The 15,977-nt window shown below is 39.5% G+C and overlaps 1 protein-coding gene across 1 annotated transcript; it reads right to left on the reverse strand.

Moving 5' to 3' along the window:
- Window positions 1–553: 553 nt before the first annotated feature.
- LOC141794243 (uncharacterized) lies at window positions 554–6,689 on the reverse strand. The gene is made up of 6 exons (XM_074674963.1): window positions 6,464–6,689; window positions 4,021–4,939; window positions 2,458–3,437; window positions 2,108–2,269; window positions 1,930–2,019; window positions 554–1,471 (listed from the first exon to the last, which is right to left on the reverse strand). The coding sequence occupies exons 3-5, from the start codon at window positions 3,415–3,417 to the stop codon at window positions 2,002–2,004; spliced, it is 1,140 nt and encodes a 379-aa protein (XP_074531064.1). The 5' UTR covers window positions 3,418–3,437; window positions 4,021–4,939; window positions 6,464–6,689; the 3' UTR covers window positions 554–1,471; window positions 1,930–2,001.
- Between the last annotated feature and the right edge of the window lie 9,288 nt (window positions 6,690–15,977).

Raw genomic sequence — 15,977 nt, forward strand, 5'->3', positions numbered from 1 at the left:
TGTGGAACAAGCACCCCAGCTATGCCCCACACTCTAAAACATTTCAAGTCACTTAAACTTGCAAATGAAAGTTCACCTGCTGCCTTAAAAATGCAATTTAACCCAACAAGAGTTTTGTCTTTGTTTAAACTCAGAAATTAAAGTTTGAAAGGTTGATTGTACTACATTGTTATAGTTGACCCAACTGTGGTTTTGAAGTTGGCAAAGTTGATTTAACTTTTTGTGGCTTGCTGTTTCAACTTAAAACTTTGAGTTCAATCAAAAAGTCTTTACACATTATCAATATAAGAAAACGGTTAATTACTTGTTGTTTCAACTTAAAAAGGCAAGTTAAAACAAATAAATATTAAATATCACCAGTACAACTACTTTTCTTAACTAGTTGAAAGAACACATATTTCAGCATTATTGTAACTCACTGTTTTGAGTTAAGACACCTTACTATTTCAAGTTAAAAGGACTTAGATTTAAAATCTGCCTTGACTAATAGTAAGTGAAATAAAACACAGAATTCTCACTTGTCCAAAATCCACATTTACTTGAATAAGTGTCTGGAGCTCAAACATTGGGTTCTTGTACATTAACATGCAGCACAACTAGCTGTTAAGGAGAAAGGGGGGGTCTCAAACAATAACACAAATATAACAAATATAAGAGAGAGCTAAATATTGTCTATCCAAAAACACTGTTAACTGCACACACAGTGGGTGGCGCAAAATGCAGAGAGAAAGAGCTTCATCTTCTACACTGACTGAAGGTAACAGGCTCATCAAACGTATGAACACCAAAAATAACGTGTGTTAACTGAACACACAACGGGTCAGTATGCAGAGAGTGAGAGAGTGTGAGAGAGAGAGAGTGAGTGTGAGAGAGAGAGAGAGGATGTTATACAATGACACTCAGATAACTGGTTCATCAAAACCTGAATATGAAGAAAAATGCTAAATATTGTGTACCCAAAAACACTGTTAACTGCACACACAATGGGTTGGGCAAAATGCAGAGAGAAAGAGCTTCATTATACAAACTGACTCTAGGATAACAGGCTCATCAAAACCTCAATACTGAGAAAAGTCTACAGTGTGAACACCAAAAAAAAAAAAGTTTGAGTTAAGTGAACACTTTCAGATCTGTTTTTTCTTTACTTGCGATACCTAAGCAGTTTATTTCTTAGTCCATGGACTTTTGCTGAGCATTGCTCTGGTTGAATGCTCATGATGACCCTCTGAAGGAACTCAAAGGTGTACTTCATATTTCGCGCGTACTCAAGATTAAGGCAGTAGATGATGCCCAGTAGCATTGCAAAGCCAGTGGGCACATCTCTGATGTTGTGTAGGATGATCTTCTCTTCTACTACCACAGCCACATTAAAGACTTCCAAAGGAAATGCATCCTGCAGGGGGCCTTCATGTCCGATCAGCAATCCAACTTCCATCCCTGCCATTAACACATCGAGGGTTTCCCCATGAACCTAAGACATATAAAGACATGCACATGTTAACTGACGTGTCAAGTTAACCAGTTCAAAACATTACTGTCATTCTGATAAAAACTATAAATGTCTTTGAACAGAGTGAGCAAATAATGGGACTGAAGGTTGTGGTATCAATCAATGATACCAGAGCCTTATAAAAAATCCCCCAAATGTAATGAAACATGTAATAAAAGAGATTGTAGTAAGAGACATGTAGTAAGAGTGAGTAAAAAATAATAAACCCAATAATGTGATAAAATGTCCTGACAATACCTGTATGATCCAACAATAAATTTCCAAAAGCATAATACTGCCTGACAGTGTTGTTCATGTTTTAAGAATTTGATAATGTTTGTTTTTGTCAGTTTTTTTCTTCTCATGACCATGAAGAATGTTGCCTTACTCGCAATTCAAACTATATCTCAAGAGTGTATTATGTAAATGCAGTCTCTTACATCACACATTCTGATGACATCGGAGGGATCATCTGAAATGTAGTACGGGAGGCCAAGTAGGGCAGCTTTTCGTTAGTTTTGGTTTGTGTCCTACAAAACCAGGATAAGAAGATGAATGCAATACATAAGAATCCTAGTCATAGTATTCTTTGAAAATATTTATCTTTACAGTACCTACCTCTTTTTGAAGGCTATCCAGAATGCTGCTCAGGGCCAGCTTCCTCCCCGATGCAGCAGCTGATCTGTACAGTTGTAAAAGACTGGGCACAAAGGCATCAAGGCCACCCAGAAAGGACTCCAGCAGGTCTTTGGCCACTATTCTGCGAAACTCTGCAATTACCTGAAGCAAATGGAAAACAAAAGTATACAGAGAAGAGGGCACGAGTTAGGGAAAAATAAGAGCACTATAGTGCATTATGAACAGAAACACAAAGAAATAAATATTTGTACAAAGAGTACATGCTTTATCACTTCATCAGTTCTCAAATAAAATATAGGAATACTATGCTGTACTCAGTGAAGAGTTACCTGTCGCTCAGTAAACAAGGCAGGCCATCTGTCCATGACAGCAGAGATGAGCGGTTCATCCCCAATTATCTCTTGTCTTCTCTTTGAGAATGTTGCAGTCATTAATTCATCCAAGACCTGTAGATCTGGATCTCTCTTCTGCACCTCTAGAAGCATGGTCTCGCAATCCTTCTCTGTTTTAACTGCAGTTTGTCCCTCAGGTGGCTGTGGTAAGTAATGGATCTCTCCCTTTTTTGACTTCTTGACTGGCTTGGCATTTCCTTGCCCTCTTTTTCTTTTATTTACAAGAACTTCAGGAAATCCAGCTGCCATCATCCTCTGGCGATAATTGCCCATCTTGAATACCAAGCTGAATTTCCAGGAATACCATCCTTGACCCGACCCTGGCTCCCGGAGGCAAGGGTGCTTGACAACAAGAGCTTTGGCTACACTTTCCAGGTTGACTTTAGTTGGATAGGGAGTGATTTTGGTTATGCAATCAGCCAGTCTGTCTAGTATTTCACTCTTCACACTCTTTGAGATAACCATAACAGTGCCATCATTGGCATAGGCATCATTTGCTGCTCTCAGCTGAAACTCAACATCATGGGAGAATCCTGGAATAACAAATGGATCTGGCCAATCTGTTGAATCACCACTACTGCCTGGACTGGGATTAGCAGTAGTACTGCTGCGTGGACTCTGGGAACTAAGGCTTGCAGTATCTAATGTCGAATCAGAGAGTGGTTCAGAGAATGTGAACAGAACTTTCAGTGTAGCTCGTTCGGTTGGTAGGTCCTTGATGTCTGTTAAATTGCAGAGCTCATTCCCAAAGTCTGGATCTTCAAACTGCAAAAGGAAGTTCCCTCGGAGGCCCAGAGTGTTGCGAAGTACTGAACATAGCTCATCTACAGATAAGGGGACATCCTGTAGGGTAACACGCCTTATTTCCTGAGGTGACACAATGACTCGGAGAAGCATCGCTGATGTGTCACCAGTAACTGCAACACAGAGCACAAACAAGAAAAACAATTCAAAAAAAGTAGAAACACTTAATCCAAAGGAATTTGGAGACAAAAATTGTAACAGTAGACACGTCACATATCACTGACATCACACATCACTAACCTCACACATCACTGACAGCTCACATCAGAAAACCTGAATTGATCCCCAGCCCTAGTGTCTGGACGTGTGTATCACTCTTAAGTGTCCTTTGGAAATTCATTTGTTGTGCTCTTTGCAGCGCGTTTTTCTAAATGCTGCATGTGTTGTCAAATTGATAGAGATGTTTTCATGATTTACTTGTGTTTTGTCTTTTTACATGTGTTTTCGTAATTGTGCTGTGAGATCTCAGGGTCACCGTACTTTTTCTCTATAAATTTGTAAAAACAGACAAAAAGAAAACCTTGCAAGTCCCCCGAACCCAACTTGTGACTCAGCTGGAGAGAGTGACATATTAAATTGTTTTTTAGACATCAAGTGCATATGTATATATGACCTTTTAAGTATATGTCATTACACTGCTCAAACAGTTTCTATCCTGTTACAAGGTCTGAAGAATGAGTGTAAGTTTGACATTACCTTACTGTAACATGAATGTCCTTGGAGTGATGAGTAGCTTTCCTTCAACAGGGTATGCAGCAAGGGGGGTGTAGTCATTCAGTTCGTCGAGATCAACAACCAAAGTTGCTGCAGGGTCCCTTTGGCCAAGTTGGTAACACCTTAGATGCTCCAGGAAGCTTGCTGCGAATAGTTCCATAATGAATGAGATGCAGCCATCCACCACACAGATCTCCAATACTCGCCCAAAATCAGGTAGTCCACATGTGTGCCCAACTGAGAGCACCATTCCTTTAGAGTACTTTGTCCCCTTTACATAGGCAATGGGGGTGAGTGAAACAGAGTCCAGACCCTCAAACTTATTCCATATAGCTTCTCTGATGGCAGCATCTAAGATGCCCACAGACACAACTGATACTCGTCCAGTCTCAATGTTTGGCTTGAAAATAGTTGGCATCTCCAAATAATATGAGAGCATAAGTTGATGTCTTGTGGCCAAAGTTAGAAGAATATTTTTGAAGTTGCCGATGTTGTGTACCACTTTTTTAAAGAATGAATGCTTGGCCTCGAATCGTATGGTCCAAAACTCAAATAATGGTCCAAATTTCTTGATAAGAATGGGGTAATGTTCAAGATAATGATGTTTTGGACGTAATTTAGTACCAGGAAACACTTCTAAAAGCAACTGTCTGTGATCAGAGATTTTGGCTTGAAGGTAGCACAGGGTTTCCGTTGTGAAGGATGGGCTTGATAACAGTTCCACAATGTCTTTCAGTTCAAGGACCACAGACCAAGTCTTTTCACTCTCTGGAATATGGTGGCCAACCAAGAGTGGAAGAAATCTCAGAAGGGCCCAGTTTTCATGTCCGTTTCCACCGATAGTTCCTTTTTTTGAGAAGTTTGTTTGTAGTGTCTGAGGTCTGTTAGTTTTGTCAGAAAACTGAAAAGGAAATGATGCTATTCTATCATTAAGGTAATTCAATGTGAAATACTTTTTAGCGATCAAATCTGAAAGACACAAACAGAGTTCTACGGGTACAATTCCCTCCAATACATCATGCAAAAAATCAGGTGGAAACCCTTTTGCGGGATGAAAGTGAGTAAGTCTGTTTAAAGGGCAGTCTCTCTTCAAGCCATCAACACATGAGGCATCAGTTGTGTTAAGTAAATTAATGGCTTCATCAAACAGTTCTGGTGTTCTCAAAATAAATGCCCCACTTCTTACATCATGCTGCTGAATATCCTTAAGGCTAGCCAAACAAAATCTACAAAATTTCTCAACACTAAAAGACTCTTGGAAACCTGCTAGGGAGTGTGCTCCCAAGTTATCTGCTGAGACATATATCACAGTACCTTTGATATAAGACCCAAGTCTCTTAACAAATACACCCGTTTTCTCTAAATGCTGCAGATCTCTAATCAGAGGCTCCAAAACTTTGCTGTAACCGTATTGTTTTACATGAACAGTTTTGCACAATGCAGCTAGATAAATTGATGACAATGTTGACCTAAGTCTTATGGGTAAGTTGACTATCACCCAATATATACCACAGACTTTGTGCTTCTTTTTTGAAGTCCCCAAAGGATTACAAATTTCAAAGTCATCAATGTATAAGCCAAGAGCTATGCCTGATTCTTCAGAGAGAAGCTTGTTTTCTTTAAAGTGTTCGCTATCTTGAAATGAACGATAATGACCTTCCTGTTCGACTCTCTGTAATGTTTCAAGAATCTCACTCCTTTCCAACAACTTACTTAACAAATCTAAAATAGGGACATACACAAATGAATGATTTTTTTCTTCAGCATTTAGCACATACTCAACCGGTTCAACAACAGTAAAGTTCTTTCTGTAAAATGACTGCCTTTTACGCTCTGTGCCCAAACACCCTGCCCTTGACAGAAATTTGAGTGGGTTCAAAGACTGAAATTCATCAGACAATGATGTTACAACAGAGGCATCAGCTGCACAATTATTTTCCTTCAAAACATTCTCTATAATATTCTTGATATTTTTATAAGCAAAGTCTCCAATGTCAAATAACTCATCAATTACTTCCTGCAGTGCAGAATTTGAAACATGTAGGACTGTTTGCATACGAAGAAATAAAGACGCCAACTGACGTTTAATTGCCTCACCATTTTCAATGCCATGGTCAGGCTCATGTTCAGGCTCAGCTATTGAATCATGTGAAGCTGATGCCTCAGTATCATATAGAAATCCCTCTTCTAGAACTGTATTTTTAAGTATATGGTGTCCAACAAGCTCTGCTCTAAAATTATCAAGGGTGGAAAGCCTGTGATAGCGGCTTCTATGAGCAGTAAATGTTGACAGTACACTGGACTTGAAAGGGCAATCTGCAAATGGACATTTAACTGTTTCCTTGTTCCTCAAATGAATCTTGAGATGAGAAAAGTACTTGTTAATGTTACTAGGCTCGAAGAATGTACACAAATCACAGCATACCTTGGTCACAATTTTGTGATGTTTTTGTACATGTTCTTTCAAATGGTTTTTGAGTTCAGCTTGGGTTTGAAATGTGTTCAGACAGTCTTCATAAATACAGGTAAGGCCAGAACACCTCCAATAATGTCCGTGACGCTCTTTGTAATGCTGCAGTATTCTTCCTTGTCCATTGGAGGAGAACTCACAAAACTTACATTTCCACTTCATGAACTGTACACCCTTGGTGACTTCTGTGAACAGAAAAAAATCAAAAATGAACTGCATATTCAAAAAAATGAAACCAAAGCACTTTTAAAGCTAGTTCCTAAACTCTTCAAATGTTTAAGTTTCCAAAATGTGACAATGGTTGCACTTGCAAACAGGGATATAGTAATTTTGCAACACACGTTTAAAAAAAAAGCAGAAGAGATGAAGAAAAGTTGGCTATCCGTGCCCGCTGCCCCTCTGCCCCCCCCCCCCCGGCTTACCCTAGGACAGTATGGCAGCGGTCGCACTGTACAACATGAACCAGGCTTCAGCACGCTTACATCTGTTTACAAAACGTGGTCTTTATCAGAGTCAGCAGATTAAAGAGCACGGAGAACATTTTCACATCTTTACTGACAACACCCTGCGTATGCAGCCAGGGATAGAATCGCGCGCGAGCTGAAGCCCTCCCGTTTCACTTCAAGACGTTTATTCCTTTGCATCGGTCTAAAGCACCTCGAGGTGGAGAGTTTCCCAATAGCCTTTCACTTTTCATTATTTTTTCTTATGCAAAGTGTTTTGAATATGCAAACCGCCGACCACCGTGCTTTTCGGAATTGCAGGGACTTTTTTTGTTTTACAAAGAGAAACCTCGCCATTGCTAATCATTCGGAAAGGCGGGATGTCACCGCCGCCGTTATGCTTGGACACAAATTGGCTAACATTAGCTTACTAGCTAACTTATTTTCGGCTTGAAGGGTGGGAAACTCGGTGAAAAACCCTCAGTGGCTCATGAAATAAACAACGAATATTACGGTTACATTCAAATAATACACCAGTCGGTTAGATATTTACCATTTAAACGTTATAACAGAATTGTGGCCGATTTAATGTGCCCACTGTAGTGGTGCAGGGGATGTTATTGTTAGTTTATAAATGCCAATGCTACGAATTTAGCTTTTTCAAGCTATTAAAAATCACAGCTTACATAGTCAATGTCTTTATATTACCACATCCACGGTTAACGATAAAATAGTTAATTAGACATTTCTGAACTCACCTTTTTCTGTTCAGTCCGCCTGGCCGCCTTCTTCGGTGTCGAGTGCAGTCAAGTCAGTGTTGTATTGCTCCGCCTGCCTTGACAGGACGTTGACAGCGAAACAGTCTCGTTCCGACGGTGGAAGTAGTCCTCTCTTGTTAACAGCAATGGCTTTCGACGTGTGACCTGTCTGCAGTGTTTAAATGATTACTTCCATGCTTCAACCTTGCCTTCGCGTTACGTTTTGCCCGAAAACGGAAACTTTTGAGTCAGTAAGTTTAAATCCGCTCTCCATGCAGCTCCATGTACACCGGTATCAGAGCGTCCCAACGCTGACGTCACCGCATGCGCAGTGCTCTTTTACATGAAGGCTGCTCCGTCTGCAGAGTAACGTGTGAGCCTCATGCCGTTGCTCGGTTTGTTATCCAGTCAAAATTATCCAGACAGATTTAATGTCCGAACTGATATGTTGTCCAGAAAAGAAACTCCTGCGTCTCTGTCCATCTATTCGCCATTGTTGTTTGTGAAGGTTTTTCTTCTTCGTGCTTTATTGTAGCAGCGCTGCCTCTCTGCAGACCTACACCGCCATCTACTGAACCGGCAAGCACACTACAGCGGATTAACTCGTCTCGTACGACGCAGAAGAATTTGAAAACGCAACTAAAGGAAACATCTTTGCGACTTTAAGACATGAGTTTCTATTAAACGGAGCCTTGGTTAAGACATTTTAAATAAAATGCCACCAAAAGTAACGGTTAAGACTTTTTCCTCCTTTTTGCCCCCAACTGATGACTTACAAACTCAAGTTCAGTCAGTCAAAAAGTAGTCAACTTAATGAGAAACTGTAAGTTTTAACTTTCCCTCCCTTTCCTCTCTCTTTTTTTAAAATATGACTTACAAACCCAAGTTAAATCAACAAATAAAAATCTGACAAAATTCTCAAATAATCAAAACAATGAATAAATGTAAGTTTAACTTTGTAAAACTTGTAAAGTTGAGTCTAAAATCTGAAACTTGTAAAAGGTCTTTGTGTGAAATAGAGGTATCAAGTGGACTTAACTAAACAAGGCTGCAATGTTTTAGAGTGCAGTACTGGATGAATATCTTTACAACCAGTTGTCTAATGAACCCCAACATTTCACCACACACACCTTGGAAGGACCCTGACGCATAAAAGTGAAGAACTTGCAAAACTGAAGGCAATGAGCCTTGCCAGTTTTAGACTTAGATTGCCCCCCTTATCTCATTGGTGTCGCGTATACTAAATCTTAATGTGCTATACAGCTCCTCATAGCCATACTTTTCCAAAGGATTATTTACCCCTAAATATTGAACAAGTTATCCTGCTGTTAGCAACTGTAATGGTAGAGTGTTCTATGTACCACTAATGTGATGCTCTGTTCAAGCATTTACCTGGCACATGCATATCGCTACTCATTTTTTTATTTTTATTTTCACCATTAGTACACACAGCTCGTTTTCATCACTTATACCTCAACATGCACACAGGCTCTGAATTTTATAGTGTGACAGTAAAGTAAAAAGTCTCTTCAAGAAACCTTGGCTTGATTTCATAGACTGTGAGTATAATACAAACAATAAGTGCTTAATTTAGGCACACTTTATCCTAATTGTGAGAATATTCTTTTTATGCAGAACAGCCTGACCTGCAGTCACAATTTGTTCATGTAACGTTACTTAACTTATCTCTTCAACGGAGCAAGTTTGTGAAGTTAAAAACATACCACAGTTTGACCAAACATTTTGTAACTATTGTTTAAGGAACTTAAGAGGCTCATATTCTTGTTATTTAGCAGCTAACTATGACATTATCCATCCATCCATTTTCTATACTGCTCATCCTGTTCAGGGTCACAGGTGACTGGAGCCTCTCCCAGCTGTCATTGGGCAAGAGGCGGGGTACACCCTGGACTGTTCACCAGTCAATTGCAGGGCTGACACATAGACAGACAACCATTCACTCTCACACCTACGGACAATTTAGAGTGCTCAATTAACCTGGTGAGCATGTTTTTTTGACTATGGGAGGAAGCCGAAGTACCCAGAGGGAACATGCAAACTCCACACAGAAAGGCCCACCGGCCGAGGTGGGGATTTGACTCTGTGACGTTCTTGCTGTGAGGCTGCAGCGCTAATCGTCGCACCACCGTGCAGCCCTGACAATCTTATCATCAGTCAAAATAATATTAGCATCACTATCTACTCACTTCTTTGTGTGCATCCTTCTTGATGTTTTTTTGTTGTTGTTTCTGTTTCTGTTTTTTTTTTTTTTAACATAGCAAACATGTTGTTCTGCATTTTCCAATGTTAGCTGTAAATCTTGCCACACACTGTTGTTGAACATGAATGTGTACGCAGGTAAACAAACACTTATGCCAGCTGTGGCCTGACAGCTGACCTGTTACCAGGACTTTATACCAGAATAAATAATAAAAATAAACAAAGCATTCATTTATAAATAAGCCTGATTCCCTTAATTCCTAATGCATCTGTAGCTGCAGTCCGAGTCATCAGTGCACAAGTCCAACTTAAGCCGCATGTCCTAAATGTTAGGACCCCAGTCCTTCAACAAATGACGTGACACCAAAAACTATCACGTGATAACATCATAATTCAGCATCATGTTATAAAGTAATACTGATATATTTATTTTTGTTTTTTTTCTGGCATGGCAGCAATACACTTTTATACCATTTACATATCAGTTCAAAAATGCATTGTGTAATCCTTCACATATGTTGATTGATGTTTGGGTTGAATCACTCTCAGAGAGATTGTACTTTCTAACACAATACCTAATACTGCTCAATATATTTACCTGTTCAACCACTGTGATAAGAGTTAGTCTCTGATGCTGTGTCTCATATTGTACTTTTGTCAGTAAACTGTTGTCCCAAATCAAACACTGCGGCTTCACTTCACTTCACTTTACTTACCAGAAACTATGACCACAACTCAAAACCATTCACAGGTGTTTTTTCTGCTTTTCACTGATTACAACCATCAACTATTGTTTGATTCCTATTCTTTCCCTCTACGTAGCCAATATGGTGATCATTAAGTGTGAGAAGTGTCCAGTGTTCCTCACTCTACTTTAAGACCATTTTGAGTGCGCCAGCTGAAAATTTAAAGGGCACTAAGTTTTTCTATACTGTCAGTATAAACACACTCATTCACTCAAAAAAGGAAGTGTAAGTGCAGAAATAGGGCACCACATTAGAGCTCAGTTTTAAACATTGCACAATTTTTATCCACTGGTGAAAATCAAACCATTCAAAAAACACTTGTTGGTCACAGTTTGCAAATGTATTGAATTTGCAACACCCTACTCCACAGTGTGAGATGCTGATCCGTTTCTGTGCCAAAGGTTGTTTTTGTCTTACTCAAGGCGTACTGAGTGTTGTGACATAAAAAGATAAGGTGTTGATTTCCTTTCTTGTCATGTTCAAAAATATTCCTGTGATAAGCTGGCAACCTATTCCCTACTTTTCACCATACAGCAGATGTGAGAGGCCCTAACCCCCGTGACCCTGAGAAGAACAAGCGTTAAAGATAACAGATGGGTGGATGTTGAAAAACTCTGTCTCCCTGAAGAACCTTGCTGTATATACATTCAGTGACACTGGACTGTTTTGTTCCATTCTTAATGTTTCCCCTCATCCTAGTTTCCCTGAGAAAATGTTTACTGTTATGATGGCGGGCTGAAACAATCATTAAAAGTGACAAAAATGAAAAGTAAGTGATGGTTATGATTAAAATGAAAAGTCCTGTTCCAAAAAAGTCAAAGCCAGGAATTCTAAGGAGCTTCTTGAACATTGTGGACCTTTTAAAGGCTTTATTTCGCTGCCTGCTCAGGGTGATACAAACAACAACAAAAAAATACTCAGCCACTAAGAGATATAAATTTAGCTTTGAGTTCAGTTGCTGTAATTTTCTAGGACTGATTTTCACTTTGCTTTTCCAAAACCATAGTTGTTTGCAGGAGGGCGTCAAATACAAATGTAAACTTTTTTCTTTTTTTTTTTTTGTGTTAAGTTTAGTTTGTTTTTCTTCATCGCACTGTTTTTCAGAAGAAGCTTCTTGGATAATAATATGAGAGCCAAAAAGGCACTTCCTCTTTGTCCTTTCACCCATGTTCAGAATGTATAAGATGGGTGTTTGTTCCTTAATTTCCTGAATCAGTATGTTTTGAAGGAGTCAAATAAAGGATAATCTGAATAATAATAATAAAAAAAAAGTAAATAAACCTCAGTGGAGGGTTTGAGTGATGAGCAAAAGCTCTCCACTCTGCAGTCCCAGATGCACATTCAGTTTTCTCCACTTGGTGGCACTCTTACAGCTTTTAAAACCATTTTAACGTGAGCTGCTTCAATGCCCTGGTGAGAGAAACAGAACATCAAGGTCGAACAATAAGTTGAACATAACATCCAGGCCATGTGTCCTGACTCAGCCTCCAGGATCTGTTTACTGTAGTTTTAGTTTATAATTTCATGACATAAAAAGGTTTTGGTTTTCACAGTGTGATCACAGACTGTATTTGCGTAAGCATTTAAAAAGTCACTGGACTGAGTTAAATAAAAATAGACACCATATTTTGCTGGCGTCTTCTAGTCAGGCTGTAAGATCTCATTGCATAATGAGGTAATTAGACAAAAACATGAGAAGACTCAGGACACTGGAGGACACAGACCTAAGGCCCACTTTAACAGCTAGGTCTGATACAGTGACAAGGACCAGCTTTGGAAATAACAGAACCCCTTTTTTCTGCTTGCTTTTTCTATATTTTTTTCCTTTACTTTACGCCTCCTTTATTTTTTTTATTTTTATTTTTTATTTTATTTCTTTGCTTATAGATTATCTAAGATTAGATGAGTGAGGGAACATTAATTGACATAAGAAATGTTTCTTTTTTTTCCATTGCCAAAACACACACTAAAATTAGCAGAGAAACTGTGCACATTTATTTATTGATTGATTGATTGATTGATTGATTGATTGATTGATTGATTGATTGATTGATTGATTTTTATTTATCTATTTACTTATTTATTTATTTATTTTTGATTGTTTGATTGTTTCTTCAAAAAAGGGGGAAATAAGGGAAGAGAATAATGATAAATGCAAAAAGCTAGCCTGCTGTCTTTTTAACCTGTTTAGAAGTACAGAATTTTTCTAGTGTTTCAGATTTAGCTGTTTCCAGAATAACATAAATAAATTATCAGTATTTTCATTATTAGTACTTTTTTTAACACATTTTTCATTATCATTTATTCGAGTAACACAACACAACAACTGTCTGGGAAAGTTGCAGACAACTGTGCTAGGTCTTTTGCTTAAATGTGCTTTAGTATAGGGATATGTGACAACCAAAAATGTGAAGTGCCCCTACTAATCATTCATATTGAAACAAAAGTTTTAAACAATATTTTGACCTTCAGTGACTGCTGCAGCAGTGACCCAGATTCACGGTAGCTGATGTGCGTGCAGATGTCTACCTCTACTTTTAAAGATCATGATCATAGTTTTTACATCAAGATGTTGGAGAGTACTAAAGACCTACTTCATTTATTCACCCTGACCCAGAGGATATTTTAGACATGCTACTATGACCAGGCTATCATGAAGAATGAAGAGCATAGTGGCACAAGGAGAACAACACAACACAACAGATGACCTGTTTAGATGTCTAATAGGAGGGTGACAGGGGTAGGAGGGGTCAGTGCTCACTTTTTGTTAATAATGACTTCTTGTCAGCCATCTTTTCTTTATCTCAAGCTACTCACTAATGCATACAGTTAAATTTAAAGAGAAGCATGAAGTGAATGTCTGTCAGGGCACAAAAGAGCATGGCATTACCAGTCCATCAAGGTCAAGGCGGATAGCAGGGGGGCCATAGTTAATCTATCCTGAAGGGGGGTGGGGACAAGCTCCAACGAAAGACTCACAAGACAGAATGCACATTGACAAAAGACCATGTCTAACTGAGGGACAGTATAGGAGTCGGGGGCTGCTCTCAGGCGGGCAGACCTCTCCATGTAACATTTTTTCCACCAGTGACACAACCCCCCTGAACTTTAAAACTCGGCTTCAAATTCAGTGTTTTTAGAGCTTTTTTATGAAGTGTCATTAGAACAATAGAGAGTGTGCTGATCTAAACAGAAGCGAGGCCAAGCAGAGAATTAGTGTGCGTGTGTCTGTGTAAGGGGAAAGGGGGGCTCTGGGCACACATGGCACCCAGGGTTAGACTAATCACTAGCTTGAAGTCATTAAAATGGGGAAGGGGGATGGGAGCTGTCTCAAGGGTGACTCATTTAGATTTCAAAGAAAGTATTTTGCGTGTAACACAGTTAAGCTTCACACAATCATGAAGAAGAATCCTGTTATAATTTTTTTTATTGTTCTCTCCTGCTTTAGCCATCTATTTATAAATAGATGTGTGATGCAGGAGAGAACTAAACATCACAAAGAAACAAACAAACAAGCAAATTGTATTTGTTTGTTTCTGTGTGATGTTTCTATGAGATGTTTGTCACTGTTTTCTCATCGCAAGAAAAACAGCTGCCTTCAGTTCAAAATGATCCTGTTAAAAGTGTTGAGTGTGAAAACCAAGGAGAGAAAGTGCCTTGATTGCCTTGTTGCAGTTATTATTTCTATAAATTAATTCCTCTGGAGAGCGATATTCAAACACACCATTATTTATTATGTTTATCATGCACTCACCGGCCACTTTATTAGGCACACCTAACCAACTGATCGTCAAAGCAAATTTCTATTCAGCCAATCACATGGCAGCAACTCAATGCATTTAGGCATGTAGACATGATCGAGGCGATCAGATGCAGTTCAAACCAAGCATCAGAATGAGAAAGAAAGGTGATTTAAGAGACTTTGAACGTGGCATGGTTGTTGGTGCCAGACAGGCTGGTCTGAGTATTTCAGAAACTGCTGATCTACTGGGATTTTCACGCACAACCATTTTTAGGGTTTACAGAGAATGGTCCCAAAAAGAGAAAATATCCAGTGAGCAGCAGTTCTGTGGGTGAAAATGTTTTGTTGATGCCAGAGGTCAGAGGAGAATGGACAGACTGGTTCAAGTTGAGAGAAAGGCAACAGCAACTCAAATAACCACTGGTTACAACCGAGGTCTGCAGAAGAGCATCTCTGAACACACAACACGTCCAACCTTGAGGCAGATGGGCTACAGCAGCAGAAGACCACACCGGGTGACCCTCCTGTCAGCTAAGAACAGGAAACTGACGCTACAATTCACACAGGCTCACCAAAATTGGACAATAGAAGATTGGAAAAACGTTGCCTGGTCTGATGAGTCTGGATTTCTGTTACGACATTCGGATGGTAGGGTCAGAATTTGGCGTCAACAACATGAAAGCATGGATCCATCCTGCCTTGTATCAACGGTTCAGGCTGGTGGTGGTGGTGTAATGGTGTGGGGGATATTTTCTTGGCACACTTTGGGCCTCTTAGTACCAACTGGGCATGGTTTAAAGTCCACAGCCTACCTGAGTATTGTTGCTGACCATGTCCATCCCTTTATGACCACAGTGTACCCATCTTCTGATGGCTACTTCCAGCAGGATAACGCTCCATGTCATAAAGCTGGAATCATCTCAGACTGGTTTCTTCAACATGATAATGAGTTCCCTGTACTCAAATGTCCTCCACAGTCCACAGATCTCAATCCAATAGAGCACCTTTGGGATGTGGTGGAACGGGAGATTCTCATCATGGATGTTCAGCCGACAAATCTGCAGCAACTATACTAATACTATGATGTCAATATGGACCAAACTCTCTGAGGAATGTTTCCAGTACCTTGTTGAATCTATGCCACGAAGGGTTAAGGCAGTTCTGGAGGCATAAGGGGGTCCAACCTAGCTAGAAAGGTGTACATAATAAAGTGGCCAGTGAGTGTATATCTCTCATTCATAATGAAACATGATTTACACTCACCTGGTCCTTTTCTGGTATGCATGTCACCTATAAGTAGTAGGGCGGCTGTGGCTCAGTGTGAGAGTCGTTGTCTCTCAGAGGTCGGACAGTTTGAAGTTTGCTGTCTTTCATTTTCTGTTTTTTTCCTTCTTTCACCACCTTTGCTTTTTTCTCCTTTCATTTAACACTTATAATAATAATGTTATCATATGCCAGCTGAGAAGCCACTAGTCAGTTGTTATGTACAATGAGAAGAAAGCCAAAGTGGCATATTTGCAGTACAGCATGTGGCTGAGCACCATAAACTAAAATTGGATG

Source organism: Halichoeres trimaculatus, unplaced genomic scaffold (assembly GCF_033239565.1).
Source record: "Halichoeres trimaculatus isolate MK-OKI-2021-1 unplaced genomic scaffold, fHalTri1.1 fHalTri1_scaffold_1, whole genome shotgun sequence".
Taxonomy (NCBI): Eukaryota; Metazoa; Chordata; class Actinopteri; order Labriformes; family Labridae; genus Halichoeres; species Halichoeres trimaculatus.